This window comes from Acipenser ruthenus, chromosome 1, assembly GCF_902713425.1.
Source record: "Acipenser ruthenus chromosome 1, fAciRut3.2 maternal haplotype, whole genome shotgun sequence".
Lineage (NCBI taxonomy): Eukaryota > Metazoa > Chordata > Actinopteri > Acipenseriformes > Acipenseridae > Acipenser > Acipenser ruthenus.
This window is the reverse complement of record NC_081189.1, coordinates 71,880,824-71,899,105: the sequence shown is the minus strand read 5'-3', so window position 1 is coordinate 71,899,105 and position 18,282 is coordinate 71,880,824. Positions and strand designations below refer to the sequence as shown.

Genomic DNA, 18,282 nt, shown 5'->3' with positions numbered 1-18,282 from the left:
TATAAATCCAATAGCATACGTCTTGGTAGTTAGTTTTAAGCAATATGACCGATCATTTCCCAGTTGTTTAATATCAGCTGAATAAAGTTATTTATTTTATACGTTACCATTTTTCTAACAAGCTGCAGCTCCACTTTGTTGTGTTGAGGAGATGATAAATCTTAATGCATACTATGGTAGTATAACATATATTGTACAACTTTACGTTGTTCTTTAATGTTCTTCTACAAAATGTACCAGAGACAACAGAAGGAGGGCAAGGCCCAATTTATTTTTTTTTTCTTTTACAGTACTCGTGGAAGATCATAAAATTGGCTTGTCTGTAACTGGAGCTCTGATTAACAGTACTTTGATTTTCTGATGCATACTTTGACACAGTATAGTGTGCATATATATATATATATATATATATATATATATATATAATACACACACACAGTAATGTACAATTGCAGCAACTTTCCTGCACATGCCAGATTCATCAAATGTGGCGCCCAATTAAGATTATCAAAGGTCATCTATGACTACAGTGCCAAGAAAAAGTTTGTGAACCCCTTAGGATTTTCACATATTTCAAATATTTCAAACCTAAAATGTTATTAGATCTTAATCTAAGTCCTAATAATAAATAAAAAATAACCTGATTAAACAAATAACACAAAAACATGATGCTGTGTGGTCCAGTGGTTAAAGAAAAGGGCTTGTAACCAGGAGGTCCTTGGTTCAAATCCCACCTCAGCCACTGACTCATTGTGTGAGCCTAAGCAAGTCTCTTAACCTTGTGCTCCATCTTTTGGGTGAGATGTAGTTGTAAGTAACTCTGCAGCTGATACATAGTTCACACACCCTAGTCTCTGTAAGTTGCCTTGGATAAAGGTGTCTGCTAAAATAAACTAATAATAATAATGATACTTTTTCAATATTTATTTATCCACAAATGATTCAACATTCAATATCCACGTGTGAAAAAGTATGTGAACCTTTAGATTTAGTAACTGGTGACAGACACCCCCTTGAGCAGCAATGACTTCAACTAAGTGTTTCCTGTAACTGCTGGTCTCTCACATCGGTTTTGAGGAATTTTGGCCCATTCCTCCTTACAGAACTGCTTCAACTCGGTGACATTTGAGGGCTTCCTTGCATGGAGAGCTTGCTTCAGGTCCTACCACAACATTTCGATGGGGTTTAGGTCTGGACTTTGACTAGGCCATTCTAAAACGAGGAATTACTTCTTCTACAGCCATTCTTTTGTAGATCTGCTTGTATGTTTAGGATCGTCTTGCTGCATGACCCACTTTCGGTTCAGCTTCAGCTCATGGACGGATAGCCTGACATTCTCCTCTAGAATCTTTTGACACAGTGTCAATGATGGCAAGCCATCCAGGTCCTGAGGCAGCAAAGCAGCCCCAAACCATCACACTCCCACCACCATGCTTGATGCAGGGTTTGGTTTTTGCCAAACATAACGTTTCTCATTGAAGCCAAAAAGTTCTACCTTTGACTCGTCTGTCCAGAGAACATTGTTCCAAAAGTCTTGTGGATCATCTATATGCTCTTTGGCGAACTTCAGACGGGCAGCAATGTTCTTTTTAGAGAGCAGTGGTTTCCTCCTGGCTATCCTACCATGAACACCATTCTTGTTCAGTCTTTTTCTGATAGTTGAGTCATGAACACTCACATTAGCCAAGGCAAGAGTGGCCTGCAGATCCTTGGATGGTACTCTGGGGTTCTTTGTGACTTCCTTGATGATTTTCCGGTTTGTTCTTGGAGAGATTTTGGTAGGACGACCGCTCCTGGGTAGTGACTGGTCTTGAACTTTCTCCATTTGTAGACTGTCTGACAGTGGACTGGTGGAGCCCCAAATCCTTAGAAATGGTTTTATAACCTTTTCTAGACTGATGAGCATCAATACCTGATTTGAAACAACATGAAAAGCTCATGAACACTGATTGGCACCCTAGAATTACTACAGTGTGCATTGACACCATGAAACCTGTATCCATTAGCATTACAGCCATATCATTCTCAACCATTGCATGGACACAATTGTGGATATCATCTTAAGTACTGTAATGTCATTTTTTTTGTATGGAATCAGAACATTTTTATTGTGGTTTTAAGATACGATTCTCTATGTGCAGTTTGACAATTAACCCTTTTCTGACAGTAAATTTAAAAACGATCCCACCACTGCACTGTCAAAGCTTGATATCTAGAGATAAAAGCCAATGTAATAAAACATTGAATACAGATGCAAGTCCCTTACATTATGCATGTGTTTTGATCCTTTATACAGTATTCCTCACAACTTCTGGTTGAAGATCTTCCAAGGTTGAATGGGTTTCACTGTAAAAAGGTTTAATAATGAAATCCTTGGAGAAGTATGGTTCAAGACAAAGTACTATAAAAAATAGTTTCAACAAAGTTATGAGAACTAAGACAGGAGTCAAATATGGATTTCAATTGCAGTTATCAGGTTTAATTATAATTATAAATATATACAAATAGAAACAGTAAATAATGGTTCTGGCCCCCCTGATCCAGGGGTGTAAAGTAAAATGCCATATTTACAGAAAAAAAAAAAAAAAAACACACTTTCTAAAAGAAGTTAAACATTCAATTGCAAGTCCATTCCAGTTGATGAACCTCATTTTAGATATATAAAACAGATCTGCATTTTAAAAACAAAACAAACATTCTTGAAGTTACATTTGCTCTTCAAGATGAATATGGTCAATATGGTGGAGCAACACTAACATGGGACATGACTCATGTTAAGTCCATGCATTTTGACTGACAATAAATTAAAGGTTGTACAGTTCACATACCTTTTACCAGCAATGTGGATGTGAAAAGGAAACTATTCTACACTTCCAGATTTTGTTAACCACTCCACTTTATTGGGAGCATCATTTTCATTATTAAGAAACATGCATCTGGATTGAAATGAAAACACTTTATATGGAGACACGGAAGGCAACTGCTTCGTAATTCAAAAAAAAAAAAAAAAGACAGCAAATTAAAGAAAGTAATGGATTAAGAGGGAAGGCCATTTTTGTTTTAAGAAGTCTGACACTGAACGCCTCGCCTCTGGTGATCGTCCTCATCATCATCATCATCATGGTAAGCCTCTCCGTTATAATGCCGCCTTCTTTCCTGGGACATGTCAAAATCCTCCAAGTCAGCCTCCTCCATTATCTCCACATCTTCAATGGATTCAGTCTTTTGCCTTTTGGGAAGCAACTTTTCCAACTGCTTCAGTTTATCCAGTGGGATAAAATTCTTATCTGGAAAGACAACCTAAAAAAATATATAAATTATATATTAAAAAAATACATTGAAAAAACAAGGCACAGGCACATCTGTGGATGACTTTGCTTAATACTTTTAGTTTAATCTCATGTTAGATCTTCCACTGAACTACCTAAAATCTTATAAACCCAGTACTGGATAGCACTGGAATAAAATGCAGATTGAAAACGAATTAAGGTACTGGATGAAGCATAACCTAAACTGTTAGTGGGCACAAATGATCAGCGAAGGATAGTGTTGCATGATTATCAATAAAAGCCAAATCGCAAAATAATTGTGTGAATACAACGGTTACAGCCGTGTATAATGGTATTTAAAAACAGGATTACGCAATGGATTACTGTATATTGAGGAGTGATCTGCGAAGTGGCAAGAGTTTCTGGTTTAATTATACAGTGTACACTTGGGCTTACCAACCACAAAGATGCCAATTAGCTGGGATGTCCCTCCACCTAGAGAAGATGAAAGCATACCTTGAACTGAATGATGAGACGACCCTTTTCATACGGCCTGCGGTATGTTGGCATCCCTTCATTCAGAATGCATTTGAGTTCACCAGGTTTGATTGCCTGACCTACAATATGAACAAAATAGCTGTCAGTCTATCATGGGGGTGGGGAGGAGTAAAATGTTACACACAAAGAAAAAAAAAAAAATACCTGGATGTGATGTTATAACTATAGTTCTGTTATCAAGTGTTGTGATAAGCTTTTTAAAGCCACAGAGTGACTCTACCAACTGAAGGTCCATGTGCATAAGCAAGTCTTCTCCTTGTCTAGGAAGAAAAAAAAAGAGGTTTACCTTTATTCAGAATCAATAACCAATTTGAACTAGAGTTGCTAGCAACTATAAAAGACTTCCAAGCAGTTATCGTGAAATTTAAGCGCATTGGTTAGCGCACTATGTACAACATTTTTTCACAGCTGTGGTATTTACCGACCGTTCATGAGTAGAAGACTTTTGAAAATTGCCTAATTTTCATTAAATCCAAGATGGCTGCCACACCATGTGACCAAAGGCCGCCATATTGACCATGGCACAACATCCCACAGTCCTCTACATCCGTGTCAAATTTCGTGCATTTTGGTGCAGCCGATAAGTTATAGGCAGTTTTATAGCCATTTGCGTATGTTGATGATGTCATGCATCACGTGTGACCTTTGAGAGGTCAGAGGTCACGGGCGATGACATTTTTTCATAGAGCACATATGACTTCCTATATGTATTCCATTATAACTATGACCCTATCGGCACGCCCTAGGAGTTAAAATTTCAACGTAAATTCCAATATGGCTGCCACGCCGTGTGAGCTATCTCTTTCAATCTTCAGCAGTTATTACTTTCCAGTGGTCAGTGCAATTGTGTTGACACTGAAGAGCATAAGTGCAATGATGTTCTTGTTATGGTATTGCACCTTGGATTTATGCACGAATGTATGAAAATAGAGCTGCCGTGAAACGGTTATTTGCACGCCGCGGCCATGTTTAACGAAAAAGCGTGGATTTTACAAACGGTAGAAAGGACCTGGTCATGTACATGCGTGCCAATTTAGGTGTCGATTGACGTTGCGGTTTAAGACAAGAAGATTGTTGAATATTTGGTGCCAATCCAGCGTAGCGGGCAAAGTAATTGTTCAATCGACCTTGATTGAACATACGTTTTTTATAGGCCATTGCTGCACTATCTGCTGCCATTGTCATAGTTCCACCTTAAGTTGTTTTTAACGACAAGAGTTTTGAAAAATTCCCAAAATTTCCACAAGATCCAATATGGCGGTCAAACCATGTGACTTTCATTTGGGGACGCCAGTCTGGTTGTCCAGCCATAGGCACCTACTTACGTATGAATTTTGGGAAGAAAAATAATAATAATAATAATAATAATAATAATAATAATAATAATCTTAACAATAACAATAGGCTTCCAAGCCAGCGTATAACTTTTTTTTTTACGGTTTCTGAATTCAGGAATATTTTACTACCGTTAATACAAACCAAGGGGGAAATAAAAAAATGTAATGCTTACCTTGTGTAAACTGGGTGCTCTTTTTGATCCAGGACAATGATTATATCTCCAGGTTCTAACCCTGGTTCCTGATCTCCTTCACCTGCAAATGTGATCTTCTGTCCATCTTTCATACCTAACCATACAAAAGCACATGTTGGTGTCATTTCACAAATGTTTGATCTGGCAGTTTGCACTGTCCAGCCATGTTATTAGAAATGTCCTGTCCCTTCATTTATCATGGTTGGCTAAACATTTTACAATTGGATCAAGTTCATTCCAAAAAGAGCATGCCCAACCATTATAGCGCTACATTACCAAACCCCTCCACAGCTAGAATGATGTAATCAAACCACTCTTGGGTAGGAGGAGCACTTAATCACCAAAATGGGTAGAGCAGGAATCTATGAGAAGCATTTCCAAGTGTCAAAGTTCATTCAAAACACACCAGGACAACATGCTGCCCTATGCAATCTCACTGATCGAAGGGCCCTTTATCCAGATGCTGGCCCGTGCTACTGCCTCGTCACTGAAGCTGTGTTCAATGACTACGGTACCCTGATGCATCATTTGCAAGGATTACATGTTCACAAGAGTTATTTGTCCATGAGCAGTGATCCTGGATCTTTCGCTGAACTGCCAGTGCCACAGAACATCATGCTCTTGTGCCAGCAGTTTAGCATCCTGAAGCTAGAGATAGTAAGAAAGAGACTACTATGGATAGACTTAAGTTCTAGCTGAAGACGCCAATATTAGCAGAACAGTGTTAACCATCACCACCACTACTTTTCAAATCAAACATTACAAGAGTGCATGACATTTTAAGACCACCAATAGCAGATTGTAAGGAGAGCCTGTGTATGAAACACAAGGGAACATCTAGTACAAGTACAGAACCAGTACTATGAATTCCAATCCCCATTTATTTTAGCAGACCATGTTCCTCTCCATATTGCATAAGTGTGCAGTAGAAGTGATCGGATCTGCAAAAGAACCTTGAAAATAACCCTACTGCTAGAGTTGAAAGCATCTCCCCTCAAGTAATACTTCCTCCCTGTTTATTTAGACCATAATTATAATGTTATTGCTAACCTGACTAAATACTGCAACTCCCCCACACAACCCTGAACTTTATTACCACATGTTATAAATTTTATACAGAAACAAGTCAGTTCCCCTTATGGATTTGCATACATGTATAGAGTTCCAGTTTAAAAAATTACCTGCAACAAAAACCACAGCAAAATGTCATGCCCATACCTTTGTCAATATTAACTTCCAGTATCTTCTTTTCCCGCACAATCTTTCTTGCATTGCAGGTCTTGCACTTGTCTTTGGGATTGATGCGCTGCCCCTGGCCATGACACCCTGTACAGATTGACTGGATCTGCTGCACCATGCCGGGTCCGATCTGGTGAATGCGCACCTGCATTCCTGTCCCACGACAGCTAGGACAGCACTCCACCGCTCCCTTCCTGCCACCACGTCCTGAGATTTAAAAATAAAATAAAAATATATATTTTCAGATTATATTACACAATACAACAATTTGATAAATATGAACACTGCTCATCTTATGTAGAATGTGGCAGTCCAAATTTACTTTGATGAAAAAGTATGTCATTACGATCTTACTTCTGATACCATGGGTGGAAGTTACCAATGATCATTCTGACAAACTCCTGGGTCAAAACCAATCTTTTGTACATGCTCTCAGATGCATTCCGGGCCATTTTGGACCACTTTCAGAAGCAAATTTAATCTTCAGAAAACAACTTCATTTACAACTTGTGATTTTTATCATGTTGATCCATCTGGTAAAATGACACGAGGCTAGTTAACAAACAGTTTTTGAAATGTTACTCTAACCTTTTACATGTATGCCCAATTCACAATCTTATAAAACCTCAGCTGCAAGAATCACAATCTCTGCTTAACTCAATCAGATGTCGTAAATACAGGGTTCATACAGGTTTTTCTGATACAAAAGCAAGGACCATTGACAATTTTCAAATTTACTAATTTAACAACTAATAACCAAGTTCGACAATTTTCAATGCTGACAACTCAAAATCAACTGTAAAAAATATTTTGAATTAACAGTATAACTGTATAATAACAAAAATGTAAATTATACTCACTGAGAATAAACCAGTAAACTCTCTTACTCAGTAACACTGAGTCACTGGTATAGGAGAGTACAACAATTCAGTGTTTTAATCAATGTCAGAAGCAATAGTCCTAGAATTCTGTGTCTCAATCATCAAAAAGACGTAAAAAACAGGTCTCTGGTTTTCTCGCGTTTTTCCTGAGAAACGACTATTCAATGGTCGAGTGAGACCGATCGGAGCCGAGAAGCCGAAAAAAAAAAAAAAGGGGGCGTACCTCCTGAATACAGATAGCCCCGGCACCACAGAGATAACACGGACATAAACAAGATAGCTGCTTCTGCATCCAGCGCTCAAAGAATATCAGACATTTGCAGAGCTTTTTTTAGATGTTCTAGTAATAAAATAATGACTTGGATCGCATTATTGAGGAGTGATAAAACGAGTGATCAGGAGATGATTTATCGGTATGCATGACTATCAAGAGGTATGTGAAAAATACAGCAAACAAGGGGTGGGCAGGGCTGGAGATGCAGTACTGAGTGTCCTGTTGATATGCAGTGCCTTTTAAACCTGTTTTACTTTGAATAAAAAAACTTTTAAAAACAGTGCATGTGAAAATAAATTGGACACGCTGAATAAATGGACCGCTAAGGGTTAAACAAAGAAACGCAAGTACTGTTCTTTTGAAGGCAAGTACCCCCCACGTAAAGCAATTCAAAATACTTGCCTTGTCAGAAGCACTGGCTTAGTCTGTGTGTATATGATAGTATATATAAACACAGTGCCTTACAAAAGTATTCAGACCCCTGACCAATTCTCTCATATTACTGAATTACAAATGGTACATTGAAATTTCGTTCTGTTTGATATTTTATTTTAAAACACTGAAACTCAAAATCAATTATTGTAAGGTGACATTGGTTTTATGTTGGGAAATATTTTTAAGAAAAATAAAAAACTGAAATATCTTGCTTGCATAAGTATTCAACCCCCACACATTAATATTTGGTAGAGCCACCTTTCGCTGCAATAACAGCTTTAAGTCTTTTGGGGTAAGTATGTACCAGCTTTGCACACAGTGTCGGAGTGATTTTGGCCCATTCTTCTTGGCAGATTTGCTCCAGGTTGTTCAGGTTGGTTGGACGACGCTTGTGGACCGCAATTTTCAAATAGTGCCACAGATTCTCAATGGGATTGAGATCAGGACTTTGACTGGGCCACTGTAGGACATTCACCTTTTTGTTCTTGAGCCACTCCAATGTTGCTTTGGCCTTGTGCTTGGGATCATTGTCCTGCTGAAAGGTGAATTTCCTCCCAAGCTTCAGTTTTTTAGCGGACTGAAGCAGGTTCTCTTGCAGTATTTCCCTGTATTTTGCTCCATCCATTCTTCCTTCAATTTTAACAAGATGCCCAGTCCCTGCTGATGAGAAGCATCCCCACAGCATGATGCTGCCACCACCATACTTCACTGTAGGGATGGTGTCTCTTGAGGCATGGGCAGTGTTAGGTTTGTGCCACACATAGCGCTTTGAATTTTGGCCAAAAAGCTCTATCTTGGTCTCATCTGACCACAAAACCTTTTCCCACATCGCAGCTGGGTCACTCTCATGCTTTCTGGCAAACTCCAGACGTGCTTTCAGATGGTACTTTTTGTGTAATGGCTTCTTTCTTGCCACCCTCCCATACAGGCCACTGTTATGCAGCGCTCTTAATATGGTTGACTGGTGCACCATTACTACACTCTCAGCCACTGAACTCTGTAGCTCCTTCAAAGTGATTGTTGGCCTCTCTGTGGCTTCTCTCACAAGTCTCCTTGTTTGAACACTGAGTTTTGAGGGACGGCCTTTTCTTGGTAGTGCCTGGGTGGTGTGATGCAGCTTCCACTTCCTGATTATTGATCCAACTGTGCTCACTGGGATATCCAAACACTTGGATATTATTTTGTACCCTTTTCCTAATCTATGCATTTGTATTACTTTATCTCTAACTTCTGTAGAATGCTCTTTGGTCTTCATTTTCCTTCAGATTCACAGCCTGACCAATGATCCTTCAACAGTGGGGTTTTTATCCAGAAAATGTGACAGCAACTTTAATGGGTCACAGGTGGAGGCCAATGGTAAGGTAATTGTGTCCTTGTTAGGGCAATTTCTATCATCGGTGTAAACGGGGAGCTTCCACAGCACATGGGGTTGAATACTTATGCAAGGAAGATATTTCAGTTTTTTATTTTTCTTAAAAATATTTCCCAACATAAAACCAGTGTCACCTTACAATAATTGATTTTGAGTTTCAGTGTTTTGAAATAAAATATCAAACAGAATGAAATTTCAATGTACCATTTGTAATTCAGTAATATGAGAGAATTGGTCAGGGGTCTGAATACTTTTGCAAGGCACTGTATAGATAGATTATATATATACAGACATGCTCAAATTTGTTGGTACCCTTACAGCTCATTGAAATAATGCTTCATTCCTCCTGAAAAGTGATGAAATTAAAAGCTATTTTATCATGTATACTTGCATGCCTTTGGTATGTCATAGAATAAAGCAAAGAAGCTGTGAAAAGAGATGAATTATTGCTTATTCTACAAAGATATTCTAAAATGGCCTGGACACATTTGTTGGTACCCCTTAGAAAAGATAATAAATAATTGGATTATAGTGATATTTCAAACTAATTAGTTTCTTTAATTAGTATCACACATGTCTCCAATCTTGTAATCAGTCATTCAGCCTATTTAAATGGAGAAAAGTAGTCACTGTGCTGTTTGGTACCATTGTGTGCACCACACTGAACATGGACCAGAGAAAGCAAAGGAGAGAGTTGTCTGAGGAGATCAGAAAGAAAATAATAGACATGCGTGGTAAAGGTAAAGGCTACAAGACCATCTCCAAGCAGCTTGATGTTCCTGTGACAACAGTTGCAAATATTATTAAGAAGTTTAAGGTCCATGGAACTGTAGCCAACCTCCCTGGGCGTGGCTGCAAGAGGAAAATCGACCCCAGATTGAACAGAAGGATAGTGCGAATGGTAGAAAAAGAACCAAGGATAACTGCCAAAGAGATACAAGCTGAACTCCAAGGTGAAGGTACGTCAGTTTCTGATCGCACCATCCGTCGCTTTTTGAGCGAAAGTGGGCTCCATGGAAGAAGACCCAGGAGGACTCCACTTTTGAAAGAAAAACATAAAAAAGCCAGACTGGAATTTGCTAAAATGCATATTGACAAGCCACAATCCTTCTTGGAGAATGTCCTTTGGACAGATGAGTCAAAACTGGAGCTTTTTGGCAAGTGACATCAGCTCTATGTTCACAGACGAAAAAATGAAGCTTTCAAAGAAAAGAACACCATACCTACAGTGAAACATGGAGGAGGCTCGGTTATGTTTTGGGGCTGCTTTGCTGCGCCTGGCACAGGGTGCCTTGAATCTGTGCAGGGCACAATGAAATCTCAAGACTATCAAGGCATTCTGGAGCGAAACGTACTGCCCAGTGTCAGAAAGCTCTGTCTCAGTCGCAGGTCATGGGTCCTCCAACAGGATAATGACCCAAAACACACAGCTAAAAGCACCCAAGAATGGATAAGAACAAAACATTGGACTATTCTGAAGTGGCCTTCTATGAGTCCTGATCTGAATCCTATCGAACATCTATGGAAAGAGCTGAAACTTGCAGTCTGGAGAAGGCACCCATCAAACCTGAGACAGTTGGAGCAGTGTGCGCAGGAAGAGTGGGCCAAACTACCTGTTAACAGGTGCAGAAGTCTCATTGAGAGCTACAGAAAACGTTTGATTGCAGTGATTGCCTCTAAAGGTTGTGCAACAAAATATTAGCTTAGCGGTCCCATCATTTTTGTCCATGCCATTTTCATTTGTTTTCTTATTTACAATATTATGTTGAATAAAAAATCAAAAGCAAAGTCTGATTTCTATTAAATATGGAATAAACATGATTTCCATTACACGAGAGTAGATGTTAAAACTTCATGCTGATTTGAACTCGGCTCTCGCCAAGATAAGCACCAACTAAGACGTAGCTTTACAGTAAACTAATGTGATCCATATGTGTCTCCATCCATTTACGTTTCCTTCCATATGATGATGTAGATATCCTTCTGTCTGGTGTTAATGGCTGAAGTGTAATGCTGGCTCCAGGGATCAGCTTATTTTGCCTCCCTGGCGCATCAGCACACACAACGGCTGCGATGCTGGCTCCGGGGATCAACCAAAGTGCGGCCTCCCCAGCGCATCAGCATGACAACCGTCTGGATTGAGCTAAGTAGGGTACATCTCTGGGGTTTTCAAGTGGGCACCTTCCATCCTCAGTGTTTCGTCGACTAGCCCACGACACCTCAAGAGGGCTCGACGGTGATTCTGGCGTCCCAGCATCACCCCCCTCCGTCCCCCACTCAACTCAGCCCAGCTTACTTACCTGTCCCCAGCCAGAATCTTTCCGTCTCAACCACAGCCAGTTGCTGCTCCTCTCTGCTGCTTCAGATAAGTTCTTCACTGTGCGACGCAACTCTTGGCCACTGAATCCGACGTCTCTGAGAAACCGGGTTGTAGAGTGTGCCACAAATCCTCGACAACCCACTTCCACTGGGTAAACCCGAACTCTCCATCCTCGCTGTTCCGCTTCAGTGGCTAGTTGAGCATACCGCAGTTTCTTCCTCTCATACGCCTCATCTACAGCATCCTCCCATGGCACTGTTAACTCTACCAGGTTAACAAGGCGTGCTGATCCAGACCACAAGACAATATCTGGTCGAAGGTTAGTGGTGGCAATCTCAGGTGGAAAAATAAGCCGTTGACCAACATCTGCCAGCATATTCCAGTCTCTAGCAGCTTCCAGTTGTCCTGGGCGAGGATTGGTTTTAACACCTTTTCTTGGTGGTTGCTCTCCTGGGCGGAGGAATGTTGTCTTTTGTGTGTAATGTTTTGATGGAACAGGTGGCAACTTATTGGTCATGTTACGCTTGTCTTCCAATGCTAAACAATGGTGGATGCCAATTACTTTTGTCAGTTTCAAGTTATTTCAGAGAAAATTGTGCATTCTTCGTTTTTTGTGGAGGGGTACCAACAAATTTGAGCACGTCTGTATGTATATATATATATATTATACACACATATACATATATACACACACACACACATATCAGTCAATTGTGAAAGCAAATGCAGACTTGTCTGCTAAATAAAACAATTAACAGTATGTATTTAACTGTATAAACTTAGTTGCACAAGGACCAGTCAAGAGTTGTTTCTTGTTTATACCATTGAAATTGTCTTATTCCTCCAAGTTAGATGGCAAAGTTTGCCCATAATAAAATAATGCAACTGCTGCTACTGCAACTAAGTCATTTCTTGCTAGTTTTAAAATATTTATGTTTTTTATTTTAAATACTGGGGCATGTTATGCCCTTGCTTCAGATCGGGTACATCTGCTAAGAAATAAATAATAATAAAGGAGTGTTACATATATATTTTTAACAAGTGCTGACAGTGCGCAGAATGATAGGAAGAAGCTTGGTCATCCAGTGGTTAAAGTGTCTGAAGAAAGGGGCTTGTTACCAGGAGGTTCCTGGTTCAACCCTGGCTCAGCCACTGACTCACTGTGTGTGACCCTGAGCAAGTCACATAACCTCCTTGTTCTGTCTTTCGGATGAGATAAAAACAAGGTCCTATTTCAAGTGAGGCATAGTTCACGTCCTAGTCTCTACAAGTCGCTTTGGATAAAAGCATCTGCTAAGGTGACCAATTAATAATAAGCAAATATGTTAATAACCGTAAGATTTCAGGACAGGTTGCAAAAGGACTGCAACGCTGTTGTTTTTACACACAAATAAGCTTACTCGGGTTGATGGATTCTGACAAAAACATGGTTATGATAAACTGGACCTACCTTCACATTTATCACAGATCACATTCTTCTGAAGTGCAAGTTTTCTTGTGCACCCATTGTAAAGGTCTTCCAGGGTTACAGACAACTGATGAATCACATTTTTTCCTATAAAACAAACAAATTGTGGATTTATAAATCTTCAGTCAATGTAAAATGTACATCTCAAATTGGGGGTGCATCTGGGATTCTAGCAGGTTACTAAAAAAGTAACATCTGTTTTTAGTTTAACAAATTGTTATTAAAAACAGAAATATGTACCTGTTCTTTCCCTATGCATTCTTCCACCTCCCCCAAAGAACATGTCAAAGATGTCCATCGGTGAGCCAAAGCTACTGCCTCCTGTGCCACCATCTTTAATGGCCTGCTCCCCACCACGGTCATACAGCTCTCTTTTTTTGGAATCAGAGAGCACTTCATAGGCCTGGGAAATCTGTTTGAACTGTATAGGGGGCAGAAATGAGAATGTTAACCCTTTGTGGTCCTATGTCAGACCTGTTCCAACATTGCAATTTTCCCTTTCCTGTCCAATGTCGGACCCTATCCGACATCAAAAAGACATAAACAGGTCTCTAATTGTTTTTTCTCCAGAAAAAGCCGAGAAAACCATTCAATGGCCGAGTGAGACCGAAAGGAGCCGAGAGAAGCTGGAAAACAAAAAAAAAAAAAAAGGGGGCATATCTCATGAATACAGATAGCCCCTGCACCACATAGATAATACAGACAAAGAAGATAGCTGCTTCTGCATCCAGCGCTCTAAGAATATCACTGACATTTGCAGAGCTTTTTTTTTAGATGTTATAGTAATAAAATAATGACTTGGATCACATTATTGAGGAGTCTGGTGATAAAATGAGTGATCAGGAGATGATTTATTGGTATGCACTACTATGAAGAGGTATGTGAAAAATACAGCGAACAAGGGGTGGGGTGGATGCAGCACTGAGTGTCCTGTTGATGCAGTGCCTTATAAACCTGTTTTACTGTGAAAGTAAATACTTTTAAACAGCACGTCTAAAATAAACTGCGCGTGTGAAAATAAATTGGACCTGACGCGCCTTAGACGCTCTGAATAAATGGACCGCTAAGGGTTAAAGTTATTTGTGTTTTCAATTTGCTTGAACATGAATGTGGATGCTGGTTGTACTAGGTAAAGGGACAGATTACCCAAAAATGTTTACACTAGGGCAAAGCTTGCACCACCACATGAATAAGTTTCAAAATCAGAAGCCAACTAGGTCAATGTGAAGGCTTCTAAACAGTGGCACTGGAACAATTTATAGTGCGGGTGCTGAAAGTATTATTATTATTATTATTATTATTATTATTATTATTATTATTATTATTATTATTTTCTTTTTAAACCAATTTCTCAATAGAGTCACTCCCTGCCAAATCCCCCACATCAGTGGAGACAAGGATTAATTTGTACTAATCTGATAAAAAATGTAGTGCTCCCCCTTGATTAAAAGTGAACACAAATAACGCAGCCATAGTACTTACCTTTTCACCTTCATTGGGATTCTTGTCTGGATGATATTTTAGAGCCAGTTTCCTGTAGGCTTTCTTCAGTTCCTCTGCACTTGCATTGGGTTTGACACCCAACATGTCATAGTACTCTGTTTCCTTTACCATTTTCACTTTAGAGTCTATAGTCTGGCAAACAGAAATAAGGGTTGCATTATTTTCAGTTTTATAACTTGCAATGAAATACATTTGATAAATTAACAGACTAATATTTTACTGTATGGCAATCCTCCCCCAGTTATATTATGCAAGGTTCAAAGATTATGGCTGATCATTCAAATATACAGACAGCTGCAATTTAATATCATTTATGGCCAAAAGTTTTGCATCACCCAATAGAATTAACAAATGTTGCTTCATAAAGTCAAATGAAACCTGCTGAATAATGTTACGTTAACATATTCGATTACGTACTGCTTTGTAGTTTTCCATAAACTTAACAAAAAATTGACAAATTTAAAAAATGTGACATTTCAAAATCTAACATGAAATACTATTATGGCTTCTGGTAGACTTTTGCAATATCATTTTGTAGTTTATTTGATTACATGAGGTTACACAAAATATCTAAAAATTATGTGTATATATTTCAATGTATTAGATCATACATTTAAAATCAAAGTAGAGAATCACTAATTGACTTGGAGTTAACAGAATCTTTACCACACACTATTAATTGATGATTTGGGGATAAATAACATTGCCAGGACAGTTTATTTCTTTCTCAATTTCAAATTGGGTGCTTTTATTTGAATATATTAGTTACATAACCAGTTATTGGGCAACAAACACATCTTCAACAGTGCATAATGCCCCCTTATTATCAAAGGCTACCTCCGAGAGAAGAGTATACACTACACTCACATATGAGGCGAGGGTCAACTGAAAGACTTTCTTTATCTAAAGAGTGCAGGTGGATCACGTGTGCAGCACCTACGTATGGTAATCAGTGTCGGAATAAAAAAGGTGCAGTTTATGTGTTGTCTAAATTAACTACACGTCACTCCAAATAACCCCCACCCACCTTTTTAAAAACTAGAACATTATAAACCGTCTGATTCGTCAGCTTCTGCAGTAGCGGTTAACATCAGATCACAACCAAGTCTATAACAATGGGAATTACACATGGTTTCTTTGGATAGGTTCTCGTCTTCCTTGTGGAAATGACGCAGTTTACTGTAAGGCGAGGCATACGGCTGCGTCAAGCAAGGTTTCCATGTCCGCGGTTTAACCGCGGAATTGGGCTACTTTGAAAAGCCAGTCGCGGGTTACTTTTTTTTTTGCCTACTTTGCATGCTTCTGCAGATGTTGGCGCTTTTAACTGTTTTCATATGCATGGTCCAATCAATCAAAATAACACAAATAAAGACATTAAGGGCATATAACACTATTCTCGTAATTCACATATTGCAAATCGGGTCCCCATTGTCTATTCATACAGCTTCTGTGAGGCAGCTTCTTGCTTCTGTGAGGCAGCTCTTGCTTCCGCTCAAATCTCACCCGGAATTTAAAGTCAGCATTAAAGTTTTTTTTTTGTTATTTATATATCTATTTTACTTTTTCTATCGCGATTCATTTAAAATACATACATGTGTCCAAAGTATGGCATTTTAAGGCACTTCAGAATTCCCTAATGCAGGAAGTTACATAATTGTGTTCCCCACCCCCAACACTTCATGGACTTTTGCTTCAGGTTATGTAGGTTTGTTAATAATCTACATGGTTGTCTTTGTGGACCATTTTATTACAGTTGGAAAACACTAAATAAATAGACCAAAAAATACTCCAATTAAATTGTGCCACTCTTCTGACCCGTATGGTAATTTCCAGAATCGGCACTGGTTGTTTGTTCCATGGGGTGCAGATTTGATATCAGAATTTATTGGGTTATACTTTTGTGCAAATTTAAGTAACACGTTTTAGTCTACTCTTGGGCTGTTTTTGAATCGGCTTTTTTGGCTACAGACGTCATACAAACATGACAACCCTGGCGTCTGGGGACATTAACACGACACAAGAACAAAGGAGATCTCGAACGTTCAGCAGGGAAAAGAAAAACATTTAAGACGGCACCGTCTCTAGACATAACGTAATACAGAGAGAAAATGATTGATAATATCGCCCAAATCCATTATAAACATCACATTCAATACATTTAAATTTAACGTCAGTCACGCAAGACTTATGTTTCAAATTTCAAACAGTAGTAAACGTATACTCATCTTTTATAATAGAAAGAAATCGCAAAAAATAAAATATCCCATATGATATACTGCTGGCATATCTTTTAAGGTTACATAGCAGCATAACAAGGCTAGTAAATATTAGTCTGTAACGTCACACAGTTTTTTTTTTTTTTTTTTTTTTTTAATGATATTGTACACTAAATTAATTGTTTAATCGAACCATTTTCCGTACTTACATTACAGAATTTAATCTTCTCTCAGCTGCAAGAGCCTTCCAGAACCTTCTGGTTGGTTTCGGCAATCGGCATCCGGCTTTTTGTATCAAACCTGTGACGTTGCATAGAAGTGCCGCCCATAAAGTAAAATTTGCCTTACGTAAAAAAAAAAAAAAAAAAAAAAAGTTCTGCAGTTCCTTGAAAAAACAGTAAACTTCCAATAAATAGCGTTGTCTGTATTGACGCCCAGTCAGTCGCCACTGTGTAACAATTTAATTTCTGCAATACTGCACAGTGGTACACATACGGTATTTTGATCATTTTAAATCGGAAACAAATTGTACCAAGTGTGACACCTAAAGCAGTTGTTTTCAATTGTTTTTTTGTTTGTTTATTTAATATACAATATATAATTTACGTCACAACACTTTGGGACTAACAAACTGCTGGTTTATGACAGAATACCAAACAGTATAGGCCTAAAAAATTTAATTACATGTCTTTGATGAACAGAATCAAAAGACAGTGTTTAGGAAACTATTTGGAAACGCTTTCTATTTGAAAAAGTTATAAATAATCCAAAATAGTAAGCACTGTAAAAATGTTTTTTATTTTTTATAATAAAATACAAACTGTAAATCATTGTGTTTATTTATTTATTATTTTTTTTGTGGCGTAAGCGTAGGGAAAGAATGGACCCACACCGTCCTGGCTGGTATGAATGACAGCCTTAATGATACTGCGTACAAAAATGATGGTATAATTGTACTGTACTACCATTAATATTGACTTTACACCCCACGTTATTGCTGTTTCGTGACGAGCAAGCAGCTGTATCAGATGGTGACACTATCAACCACTCCGGAAAACAGACTTGATTACAGATTTTAACCACTGTAAAAAAAAAAATGTAAATACAGTAACATTTAAATATACATAGAAACATGCTAAGAAGGAACATCCAGATTAAAGAAATGTTTGTGAAGCGTTTCTCATTTTATTTCAGTGTCCCTTGACAAATACTTTTT

The 18,282-nt window shown here is 38.5% G+C and overlaps 1 protein-coding gene across 1 annotated transcript; it reads right to left on the bottom strand.

Annotated features, from left to right (window-relative positions):
- Positions 1-2,453: 2,453 nt before the first annotated feature.
- LOC117421422 (dnaJ homolog subfamily A member 1-like) lies at positions 2,454-17,385 on the bottom strand. The gene is made up of 9 exons (XM_034035840.3): positions 17,276-17,385; positions 14,830-14,982; positions 13,588-13,768; positions 13,330-13,434; positions 6,577-6,804; positions 5,338-5,452; positions 3,972-4,087; positions 3,786-3,886; positions 2,454-3,300 (listed from the first exon to the last, which is right to left on the bottom strand). The coding sequence occupies exons 2-9, from the start codon at positions 14,959-14,961 to the stop codon at positions 3,061-3,063; spliced, it is 1,218 nt and encodes a 405-aa protein (XP_033891731.2). The 5' UTR covers positions 14,962-14,982; positions 17,276-17,385; the 3' UTR covers positions 2,454-3,060.
- Positions 17,386-18,282: the final 897 nt, after the last annotated feature.